General features: G+C 37.9%; 1 protein-coding gene across 6 annotated transcripts in view; it reads left to right on the top strand.

Annotated features, from left to right (window-relative positions):
• slc4a7 (solute carrier family 4 member 7) overlaps positions 1 to 11,605 on the top strand; it is a 119,615-nt gene extending 108,010 nt beyond the window's left edge. For 5 of the 6 annotated variants that reach the window (XM_033047190.1, XM_033047177.1, XM_033047198.1 and 2 more), the window contains 3 exons: positions 2,468 to 2,568; positions 4,041 to 4,151; positions 9,589 to 11,605. In XM_033047190.1, coding sequence (XP_032903081.1) covers positions 2,468 to 2,568; positions 4,041 to 4,151; positions 9,589 to 9,670 — 294 coding nt within the window. In that variant the 3' untranslated portion in view covers positions 9,671 to 11,605. The remainder of the gene's footprint in view (positions 1 to 2,467; positions 2,569 to 4,040; positions 4,152 to 9,588) is intronic. The other variant, XM_033047186.1, reaches the window with a different exon arrangement.
• Positions 11,606 to 12,618: the final 1,013 nt, after the last annotated feature.

The following is a 12,618-nucleotide window of genomic DNA, read 5'->3' as shown; positions in this document are numbered from 1 at the left end:
TGAAATATAAAGGACATAGCTTCATAACTTGACTGAACTCTGATCTTGCATTGCACATGTTTGGATGTGGGGGTACTAGATTATCAAGATTTCTCTAAGTAATAGTTTCATCAATTTGAATCATAATGCATTGATGATTTTAATATACAAAGAATGACATTTTTGTAATGATTTCATTTCTTAGAGCAGTAAATAAATTGCCTTTTAAAATCCTCACCAAGGGTCCAAAATAATTGGGTCCAGCTACTTTATTAAAGTTAACTAAACCAGTTTAGTTAGTGGTGGACTGCTGGAGTGGGGCGCCGTTGTGTATGGCTGCTCTGCCTGCAGTCCGTCCTTTCACCCTTTTTTATTTTTATTTTTAGTCGTGTTAAAAAACAAAATGTTAGTTGGAGGTCTTTTATGTGGTGGGTGGGGGAGGGGAAGGAGTGGCGGCTTCTCTCTGAGCTGCTTCTTCGCCCCTTCCTCGCGGCCTACCATCGGACTGGAGCGGCGTTTCTTGTCGGGACCGGCCGGGACTACAGCTTCGGCGGCGGCACAGCGCTGGGACACCTTCACGGAGTGGGCGATGCCTTACTGGGTTGCCGTGCGGTAAGCTCTGGAGTGCTGTGACCGCCGACTCCAACATCCGAGGAGCTGTGGTTGCGTGGTTCCAGCCGCGAGCGGCGCTGGATTTAAAACACCGCGGAGCCTGGGATCCGAGATTGCCAGAGTTGGAGCTCCAGCCAGCACGGCCTGAGGACTTCGGGAGCCGCGGTCTCCAGGGAGGAAGCGGCCGTTCCAGTCATTCCAAGCCGCTGAGGAGTGTTCACCCGACGCCGGAGTTCCAGCTTCCCAGCAAGAGGGCCTGAAAACATCGGACTGGCTGCGGAGGCCACAAATAGGCCCCGCCCTCGGGTGATCACAGAGAAAGAGGACTAAACTTTCTGGTGCCTTTCCCCACAGTGGAAATTTTTGATTCTGTTATGGGGGGACGTTTGTGTTGAATTCTATAATGTGTTATGTCATTATTCTTTTTTAAATTTTTCTGTGGATGTACGGAAATTTAATTTATTTTATTTAAAGCACTTTGATTTCAACGCAAGTTGATTTAAACGTGCTATATAAATAAAACTTTACTTACTTACTTACTTACTTACTTACCCTGATCTTAACTGAAGTTTTTCCTGTAACCTTTACAATAATATGTGTAGTTAATTTCAAATTCACTTATTAATGCTATGGAAATTGTGCAGCCCTTCACTTACCATGAAAGTTAGGTAGCTTATCATTTTCAAGTTAACAAGTATCTTTCTTTGTTCTTTCTTAAACAAAATTCTTTGTTAAAAATACTATTACAATTCCACTTTTGATCCATTCTTGTTAAGTATCATAAGGTATTTGGATTTGATTTGTCATCTGCAGGTTACTTTAAGTTTTAGGTAATTCATAACATGCCCTAGAGATTTTCAGTTTTGTTGTAGCAACTTGTTTGATGTAGCGATTAATCATAATGGGTCTATTGTAAAGAGTTACAATTTGAGAATTTGGCTCAGATAATACTAAAGCTTCTAAATCAAACTGAACCAAAATAAAGGAGCAGCATCTCATATTTTGCTTGTGTAGTTTATACCCCAGCGGTATGAACATTGACTTCTCCAGGTAGTCCTTGCTTTCTCCCTCATTCCCCTCCCCTTCCCAGCTCTTCTACAGCCTACTGTCTCCGTCTCTTCCTTTCTTCTTCCCGCCCCCACCCCCACATCAGTCTGAAGAAGGGTCTCGACCCGAAACGTCACCTATTCCTTCGCTCCATAGATGCTGCCTCACCCGCTGAGTTTCTCCTGCATTTCTGTCTACCTTCAAAATAAAACAACTAGTTTGTTCTTTAAAATTTTAGTAATTTATAGCATTAAACATTTATGAGGAATCATTTTATTAAATCAATATTAAGGATATTAACAAAAAAAACAAAAGTCATTTTCACTGACTGCTAGATTTAAGTAGGATTGCCTTAGGAACAATCAAAATTCTTTAGTATCCAGTCGTTTCCCTATTTTTGAGCTACTTGTGGTTAAATTCTTCAACACAGTAAGGAAATGTCTTTCTTTACATTGTTTATGATAAAAAGATTGGGATTTAATTAAAGGAAAAGTTAATATTAATTGTGTATGTTAACAAATATTAAGAAAGATTTTATGATCAGCAGTGAGTCACCCATTCATGGCATTTACTTTATGCAAGCATCCACTGTTGTGCATGGCACTGGGACACAGACAAACCCCACCTACAAACTGTGGATAAGGAACCTTTGACAGTTAGCATGTTCCTTGGTGCAGTCTGGTGGCAAAATTGTGAAACAGTCAAAAACATGTAAATAATAGACCATGAATACTATAAGCTTGTTTAATATTTGTGCAAGATGTTTTTAAACGGTGTCCATGCAGATATGGCATCCTGTGTATAACTTTACATTTTAAACCTTTTGTAGAAAGCGCAAAGAATGCTTGAAGTTGCAGAAAGTGGGACGGTGCAGCTCCCGTTAGAAGGTGGCAACATTCTGAAGATACCTGTGAAAAGTATTAAGTACAGGTAAAGTACAAAGTTATAAATGGAATGGACAGATATGAAATCAGTTACTTTGAAGTTAATACAACTTAAAAATATGCAAAGTGATGACAGTTATGTGGCTCAATTAAAAAAGAAAATTATTTTTCACATTACGTTGCTAGACTGCTCTACAAAATTGTTCTGAAATAATTCATAATCTTTTCAATTTTGGGAAACTTAAATTTTAGTCCCCAAAGACCATATTGACATATTGACATAATTATGCTACCTGCTTCTCTAGCATAACTTGAGTGATGATAACGTAGTTAAATAACAATATACATTGAATGGATCAAAATAAACTGCTCTTGTAGGTCATCCAATGTAAATCTGTTTAGTAGCTGTGGCCCGAGTAATAAATATGACATTGTTCAAACATTTTAATGACCAGTAGGAATAAAACCTCTGTTGTATTTCTCATGTTTACTTTATTTGAAGCAAAATGATCAATGCACTGATTCTGTTCCCTCTTATGGCAGAAGTGGTTCAGAAGATTGGAGAAATGGTAGCTGTTTTTCAGTGATGCTGTTTAGCCAGTATTTCTACTTGTGTCCTCCATGTGCCAACTTCAGGTTGGGTAGCATTGTTGGCTTCTCCAGGAGTTTTATCAGTCATGTCACCCGAAAGTCTCAACAGTGTATAATTCCCACAGAAATCAGGACCAAATGACATTTTTAAATGAAAATTAGCAGTATCAGGGAACCCCAGTTATTGATTTTGAATAATTTATAGGAAAGTCAATGTCGAGGGAAGAGGTTCTCCCTTCATGGCTTTTTTGTATAACTAATTGATTTCTTTAAACATTTTTTGTAGAGAGGGGAATTATATTACTGCTGCTTTGTAAAACTTTCTGTAAGATTATATGGGGGAACTCTTCTGATGGCACAGTAGACAAATATATAGGTGATGTAGTGGTTCATTCTGCCCTAAGTATCTATGTTCTATGTTTAATTATGTGGCCTATGCTTGTTAGTCACATACAGTGCATTCAGAAAGCATTCAGACCCCTTCACTTTTTCCATATTTTGTTACGATACAGCCTTATTTGAAAATTGATTAATTTTTTTTTAATCATCAATCTACACACATTACCCCAGAATGGAGAAGCAAAAACATGTGTTTAGAAAATCATCAAATTAATTAAAAAGAAATAACTGAAATATCACACTTGCTTAAGTATTCAGACCCTTTACTCAGTACTTTGTCGAAGCTCCTTCGGCAGTGATCAGTCTGAAGAAGGGTCTTGACCCGTAACGTCGTCTATTCCTTGCTCCATAGATGCTGCCTCACCTGCTGTTACTCCAGCTTTTTGTCTACCTTAAACAATATGTATGTACATTTGTATAGGTGGTAAAGCGTTTCTTGAGTGATTTTGGGAGGGGGGGAATGCGCTTTTAAAAATGAATTGTTGCCTTTATAGAGCACTGCTAACACTTGGATATATTTGTCTGCAGCCCAGATGATCCTTCGGTCGTAAACATATCTGATGAAATGGCCAAATCTGCTGTGTGGAAGGCTCTTGCTATGAATGCTCAGAATGCAAAAGTTGTAAAACTTAAAGCGAGGTAGTTTTTGTTTATGTGCTTAATTACTGACCTGATGACTAACAAAGCATTTTAAGACTAATATCAATCAATCAATCAATCAGTTTTATTCGTCACATTGCACATAATGTGCAAGTGAAATGAATTTGTCAGCAGCGGTACAATGATAAAGAACACACAAACACAATAAAAATTTAACACAAACATCCACCACAGCATTCATCACTGTGGTGGAAGGCACAGAAATTGGCCAGTCCTCCTCTATTTTCCCCCGTGGTCGGGACCTCAACCCTCTGCAGCTGTCGCTGCGGGCGACCAGATGATAAAAGGACAAGGTAAAAGTCAAGGTAAGTCCAGGATCGGCTCTTCCACACCAGAGACCGCGGCTTCAGGCTGGTGTAGGCCGTAGGCCGGCGGTCGAAGATTTAAAGTTCCCGCCGCAGCCAGAAGCACCGCAGACTGCAGGGCAGGCGGTCTGGAGCTCCTCTCCAGGGATCGCTGGCGAGGGACCCCGCACCTGATGGTAAGTCCCACGGCGCCCGCGGTAGAAGTTGGCAGCGGGCCGGCATTCGGAGCTTCTTCTTCCCCCGCGTCCCCCACAAGGGATCCCGGGCCGCAGACGCCGCGCCAGCTGGAGCTCTGCAGACCACGGCTTCAGGCTGCTGGCTGCCGCGGGCCAACGAAACGGAGCGCTCTCCTCCAGCGAGGGCTCGCCCGCTCCACGCCGTGAGTCCACGCTGCGCCCCGCCGCTGAAGCCCCGGGCGCGTCTCCGGGAAAGGCCGCGCCGATCCTTGCTGTTAGGCCACGGGGGAGGCGACCTGAAAAAACTCTCCGTGGAGGAGGCGACCGAAGCGGTTTCCCCCTTACCCCCCCACACCACCCCCCACACAAAACACACCGAGAAACATCAAAAACATACTGTAAAACATACTAAAAAAACAAAAAAAGTAGAAAAAAAAACGGACATGCTGCTGACAGGGCGCCGGCTTGCAGCGCCCCCACCGATATGTGCACAATATAGCTGCATTTTAGAGAATTGGATGCATGAATAAAAATTAAGTCATCCAATTAACCATTTAAAAATTTACTTTCTGTATTTTAATAACATCCACTTTCTACTTCGCACACTGGTTATAATTCTACCTATTATAAGGCTACACTATTCGGCAAATTAATTTTTAAAATCTAATTTTGAACAGATGTGGAACACTCATTTGAAGTTTGTTACAGCATCATTTTTTAGGCTATCATTTTGGAGAACTCTTAAAAAAAGTTTTAAACTTGTAGTTCCATTGAGTCACTCCTTTCAGAGTGGCATCTTCAAATACTGTACCTTTTTGCCAATTTCCCAATGCTTTTTTCCGAGGTTTGCTTGTTTTTAAATATATAATTGATATATTAAAATATATGATCCAGATTTGCATTTTGCATACCATATAAATAATCAAAAGCAACATGCAGTGTATCAGTATTACAGAAATTTGCCCTTATGGAATTCACAAATCACTACCAAAACATTTGAGAGCCGGAATAAATTAATAGAATATCTCTGAAAAATAAAATAAATGTAAAATATATACAGAGAAATTAAGTAGCTTTCCAAGGTCAATCATGAAGGCAAATAAGATATTTGCTTTGGAAACTGACAAAACAATTGCTTCTATTGACACTTGTACAATGATGCTATATCAAACAATGTAACATCCATTTCTCGTTAATTAAAACAACAAACACTTTGTGTTCTGCCCACAATATAATCATAAATCACTTGCATATAGACCCCACACCATATGGGGATTTCATTTGAGAGAAAAAACTTCATGTAGGAACGAACCATCTCCACCTATAACATGGAAAGCAATGGGGAGAAATTAATATAAAGGAAAGTAATGATATGGATGGTTTTCCAGTAGTAGAATCCCTCCATTAGAAACAGAAACATAGAAAATAGGTGCAGGAGTAGGCCATTCGGCCCTTCGAGCCTGCATCGCCATTCAATATGATCATGGCTGATCATCCAACTCAGTATCCTGTACCTGCCTTCTCTCCTCACCCCCTAATCCCCTTAGCCACAAGGGCCACATCTAACTCCCTCTTAAATATAGCCAATGAACTGGCCTCAACTACCTTCTGTGGCAGAGAATTTCAGATATTCACCACTCTTTTTTGAAAAATGTTTTTCTCATCTCGGTCCTAAAAGACTTCACCCTTATCCTTAAACTGTGATCCCTTGTTCTGGACTTCCCCAACATCAGGAACAATCTTCCTGCATCTAGCCTGTCCAACCTCTTAAGAATTTAGTAAGTTTCTATAAGATCCCCCCTCAATCTTCTAAATTCTAACGAGTACAAGCCGAGTCTATCCAGTCTTTCTTCATATGAAAGTCCTGACATCCCAGGAATCAGTCTGGTGAACCTTCTCTGTACTCCCTCTATGGCAAGAATATCTTTCCTCAGATTAGGAGACTAAAACTGTACGCAATACTCCAGGTGTGGTCTCACCAAGACCCTGTACAACTGCAGTAGAACCTCCCTGCTCCTATACTCAAATCCTTTTGCTATGAATGCTAACATACCATTCGCTTTCTTCACTGCCTGCTGCACCTGCTTGCCTACTTTCAATGACTGGTATACCATGACACCCAGGTCTCGTTGCATCTCCCCTTTTCCTAATCGGCCACCATTCAGATAATAGTCTACTTTCCTGTTTTTGCTGCCAAAGTGGATAACCTCACATTTATCCACATTATACTGCATCTGCCATGCATTTGCCCACTCATCCAACCTATCCAAGTCACCTTGCAGCCTCCTAGCATCCTCCTCACAGCTAACACTGCCCCCCAGCTTCATGTCATCTGCAAACTTGGAGATGTTGCATTCAATTCCCTCGTCCAAATCATGAATATATATTGCAAATAGCTGGGGTCCCAGCACCGAGCCTTACGGTAGCCCACTAGTCACTGCCTGCCATTCTGAAAAGGACCCGTTTACTCCTACTCTTTGCTTCCTGTCTGCCAGCCAGTTCTCTATCCACATCAATACTGAACCCCCAATACCGTGTGCTTTAAATTTGCATACTAATCTCTTATGTGGGACCTTGTTGAAAGCCTTCTGAAAGTCCAGATATAACATATTCACTGGTTCTCCCTTATCCACTCTACTAGTTACATCCTAGAAAAATTCTATAAGATTCGTCTGACATGATTTACCTTTCATAAATCCATGCTGACTATGTCCAATGATTTCACCACTTTCCAAATGTGCTGCTATCCCATCTTTAATAACTGACTCTAGCAGTTTCCCCACTACCGATGTTAGACTAACTGGTCTGTAATTCCCCGTTTTCTCTCTCCCTCCCTTTTTAAAAGTGGGGTTACATTAGCTACCCTCCAATCCTCAGGAATTACTCCAGAATCTAAAGAGTTTTGAAAAATTATCACTATTCCACTATTTCTGGGGCTACTTCCTTAAGTACTCTGGGATGCAGCCTATCTGGCCCTGGGGATTTATCGGCCTTTAATCCATTCAATTTACCTAACACCACTTCCCGGCTAACCTGGATTTCACTGAGTTCCTCCATCTCATTTGACCCCCGGTCCCCTGCTATTTTCGGCAGATTATTTATGTCTTCCTTAGTGAAGACAGAACCAAAGTAGTTATTCAATTGGCCTGCCATTGTCTTTGTTCCCCATGATCAATTCACCTGTTTCTGACTGCAAGGGACCTACATTTGTTTTGACTAATCTTTTTCTCTTCACATTGGTTGTGTAAACTATCTGTTCAAATAGGAACTGCAGATGCTGGAAAATCGAAGGTAGACAAAAGTGCTGCAGAAACTCAGCGGGTGCGGCAGCATCTATGGAGCAAAGGAAATAGGCAACGTTTTGGGCCGAAACCCTTCTTCAGACTGATGCAGGGTTGGGGGGGGGGGGGGGGGCATTTTTCGGCCCTAAACGTTGCCTATTTCCTTCGCACCATAGATGCTGCCGCACCCACTGAGTTTCTCCAGCATGTTTGTCTACTTGTGTAAACTATCTGTCAGGCTTAATACTCTGAAATTGGTATCTAATGAATTGAACTTGATATTTTAGTGCAAACATTTTTATGAAGCTGCATTTTTGTGAAACTGCATAGGGTATACAATAGAGGAACGATGAAGTATAGGCAAATCTCATTAATTTGAAAAAATTAAATGTTTTGATTATAATGAGGTTAGGTTGTTACATTGTTTCAAAAAATGCACATTTCCTCAGTAATAAATTTCCTATCTAAACTTCCTTGACATTATGATGTAAAATTTGAAAATACACCAAATAGTCTACATAATAAAAAGTTAAGTACATATTTGATTATGATACTTACTGGTCTTTAAAGTAGGCATTCAGCCCCAATGTTTTTAAGGCCAGATAGTACTGATTGTTTCAGAACCACTTGACATATAGTTGCTTCCAGGTAGATACGGATTAGCATGGAATAACAGATACCAGATGGTAATTAAGAAGAGATAGGCATATTATGTTTTTTTTTCTTTCACTTATAATTCCTTAGTATTTTATATTTTTATTTAAAAAAAGGCCATACTTTGAGAGAAAGAAAAAAACTCTACCCATAGCTTTGCTTTTAATTATTGTTCTGAAAGATGGGGCATCACTCTGGCTGAGACCTTGTTAAACCTCACCGAACGCCTCATGGAAGTTTAACTGGCTCTCCACATGTGGTGAGTCCAAGCAAAGGGCAAAATCCAGCAAGATTTGGCCCATTGTTAATGAAAATTGAGTTGGTGTACGATGGGAAATGACTTAGTTTTCTGCAATTTTGTGCAAGGCAGAAAATAACTACTGTTTTGCATTTAAGAAGGATATATTTAAGGTTCTCAGCAGATCAGGTAGCACATCTGTGATGACTGAAAGACAGATAACAGTCAGTTTCAGGTCATAATCCTTCACCAGAGTAGAATATCAATAAAACCCATCTACACTGAGAAATAGGTGAAATGAATTTACGCTAATTTACTCTATCTTTGTATTCAATTTTACTTCAATGGTAACGTTTCTTTTGTAAGTATAATAATTAGTTTTTTTTACTTTGTGGTCAGAAGAGCTCAAACTGAATGTATTTTGTTTGTAACATTCTCACCTAAATACTACTAAAAGTAAATGTTTAAGAGATCAGATGTATAGATAGCCAAAATTATTGTATTTTTAAAATAATAATAATTGCTGATATAAATTAAACAAACTAAAGCTGTACCTAACAAAAGGAACTAAAATCACAAAATAAAAAGAATTATCAAGTGCAAAGTAAGCTAAATTACGTGGCAAGTCTTTGAATTTAGAGTTTGAATTTTGATAATTGTACCTTGTTTTTCTGTAATCATCTTCTAACCCGTCATGTCTGCAAGCACAAATTACCGAATTGCAAACAAAACAATACATTTTACTTTGTTATAAATTTACAGTCCTGAAAATACAGTGGATATAAGAATGAATATTGAAGAGGTGCCAAGGAAAAATGTCCTCGATGCTGAAACCTCTGTATGATCTTGAAAGCTCCACAACATCATCATCCAAGAAGGACTTTTTGTGAAAGTGATTACTTGTGCCGTAAGCAAAACCCTGGACCCTTTGCAGGAAATAGGAATGTTTGGCTTGCTCTGTTTGGTTTCTCAGTCAGTATGAAACTCTTCTGAAGAAGACATCTTCACATTTATACAATCCAGTTATATTGATTTCAATGCCAGTCATTATTTTAACCTTCATATCCAAGGCTCAATGATTTTTAATTCATGATTTTGGCATAATACGAAACAAGCAATAGTCTAGCAAACAAGTTTATTTTTTGTTTTAGTTCTGCTTCTCAACATTTAATTTGCTTTGCACTAATACTATCAAAAGATAATATTCTATTTTTAAAATGGAAAGGAGTAATAATGAAATGTATATTCTATATATATAAAAACCCGTAATCTTGCTCCTTGACATTCATGATAATTAATTTGAGATAAGTAATATTTACATTCGGACTTTGAACCAAACCTATGTAACTTTATCTCATCATTTGTTGGTGGTCTTTGAGAATTTTGTTTGGTAACTGTGAATTAGTATGCAGTAACAAGTGTTGCAATAGGATTGATCGAAAAGATATTTCAATTGGTAATTTGCACACAGGGGTGTGTGACTCAACTACATTGATGCGATACCGGTTTTCAAACTAGCCTGTTGCTTTGTTTATTTACAAAATTGTTTATCAGTATTGCAATACTGATCTAACCACATCTGAACTGTTTACATTTTACTTTTCAACATATATTGTAGGTTATAATTTACAATGCAACTTGTTAAATGTTTTATTTATTTATATTTAGATTGCCAAATTTATTCAGAAATTGTCAGGTTACATGGTATAGAAAAGATATTTGGCTAATTTTATAAAGATTTTTGTAGTTTTTATGTCTTTGTACTTTGGATATGTAAACTTCTTTCTATGAGCAGTTCTGTAGTTAGTGTTAGAATAGTAACTCTAGACCATCTCAGGAAATTGTTATCTTCCCAGTGTTCTATGTCACCATGCTTTTACACAATTTGTGAAATTCTTCCAGATTAAGTATTTTTAAAGAAAATAACCACCCATGTTACTTTAAAGTAGGAGCAAGTTGGTTTATCTGTCGTGTGACATACAATGCCAGTGCAAGAGAAACTTGCCTTTAATCATTGCAAGATAATTTGCAGATAGTCAAGACAAAAAAAGGTAATGTTGTGAAATATTTGGTTTGTGTCATAATATTCATTATATAGTTGGACGTGTGACAAGTTCTGCAGATAAATTCAGCAGCAAACCCATTTTCTGTTCCTGTTATATTGTGTATAGATTCTAATCAGTGTAATTGAATAATTAAGTTTGCATAATGGGATCTAAATTATAGAAAGTTATTTTGAGTGTCAGTGGTGAACTGAAGGAGTTTTTCTATTTAATTTCATACGTTACTTTTAAAAAAGATGAGTATTGTGTTGATACTGTTGACCTTAAGATGCTAAATACAGTATGAGATTTTAACAAGTTGAGCAACGTGTCTGGTAAAGACAATTTAATCCTTTTTTTAAAATTTGCAGTTGATGGTAATTTTATGTCTTCCTGTGTTCTGCATATTTAATCACAGAACAAAATCACTTAGTATTCATCAATTTTCATAAAATTGTCTAATTTGAGATAATTATGATTACGGTTTTTATTACTCTTTGAAAGTATGGTTGTGACCATTATTTTTGTAACAATACCCAAAGCAATGTAAAAATGTTAAAGTAATCCATTGTCTTAGTTTAAATGATTATTTTTTTTGTGCACTTCCCTGATTTTCTTTCTTAGTTGAGGATAGCATTCAGCTGTCGGCTATTAAATATTAGAGGAAATTATTTTTTGTAATGTCATATCTGTTAATAAAAGCAATAACGATTACTCTTATTGCATTAAATATGAAATTGATGAATGTCATTTATAAACCTCTCTTTATGAAGAAACGAACTAAAGGACTATGTTATTTTGTAATGTTGACAAGAGAAACATTGAATTAGAGTTCCTATCTTTTTAAATGTATTAGTCAGGGAGCATCTGGAACACTATGGGATTATGCAACGCTAACTGTTTCTCTTTCCACAGAGGCTGCTTGGCCTGTGTCTGTTTCTAGCAAAATATATATTTTTTTAATTTCAAACTTGCAGCTTCTGCAGTTCTTGTATTTTCATAGATTATTGGTGATAATGTATACTTTTCAAAATTTGCCCAAAATTAGAACTTCAGACACTGCCTTGATTTTTTTAACTGTGAGGGATTTCCAAGGTGAAATCACACAAGCAAACTATATATATTTTTTAATGCACTTGGCAACAATTCAATGTTGGGACCTTTAATATATTCCTGAAAATAGTCAACAAGATTGGATTTCAAAGACATTTTACCTTTTGAAGGGGTAAATCATGAGAAAAGGATACTAATCTACACATTCAAAATATTTTGCTTTTCTTGTGTTTACACAGAAATGAAACCCTGCAGGACCTGAACTGTTTTTATCATTAGTCCAGCACTTTGTGTCTGCTTTTGTCATGTCTTTTGGTAATGATCTGTTGGAAAGCTATAGTGGTGGTTTCTTGCAGGCCTGAATTTAAATTGTCATCTGGTCCCGATGACACCACAACATAGGTGAACATCTTTCAGAAGTACCATGTGGATAATCTGTCTAGTGTTCCCATAATCAAATAAGTCAATTTCACTTCATTTAACAGGCATGTAGAGCATGGTGATGGCAGTTACCAATGATTCACAGGCTTGAGCTTAATATATATATAAACACCATGTTCACATCCCACCACACAGCTGTGGAATTTATATTGTTGATAAGCAGGCGTTAGTAGGAAAATAAATCGAGTCACAAGTAATTATAACCATCTAGTTCACTGATTCCTCGGAAGTAATCTGCCATTCTTGTCTATTCTGG

This window comes from Amblyraja radiata, chromosome 2 (genome assembly GCF_010909765.2).
Source record: "Amblyraja radiata isolate CabotCenter1 chromosome 2, sAmbRad1.1.pri, whole genome shotgun sequence".
In the NCBI taxonomy this organism is placed as follows: domain Eukaryota; kingdom Metazoa; phylum Chordata; class Chondrichthyes; order Rajiformes; family Rajidae; genus Amblyraja; species Amblyraja radiata.
The sequence above is the reverse complement of the archived record's forward strand: the minus strand, read 5'-3'. Positions and strand labels throughout refer to the sequence as shown.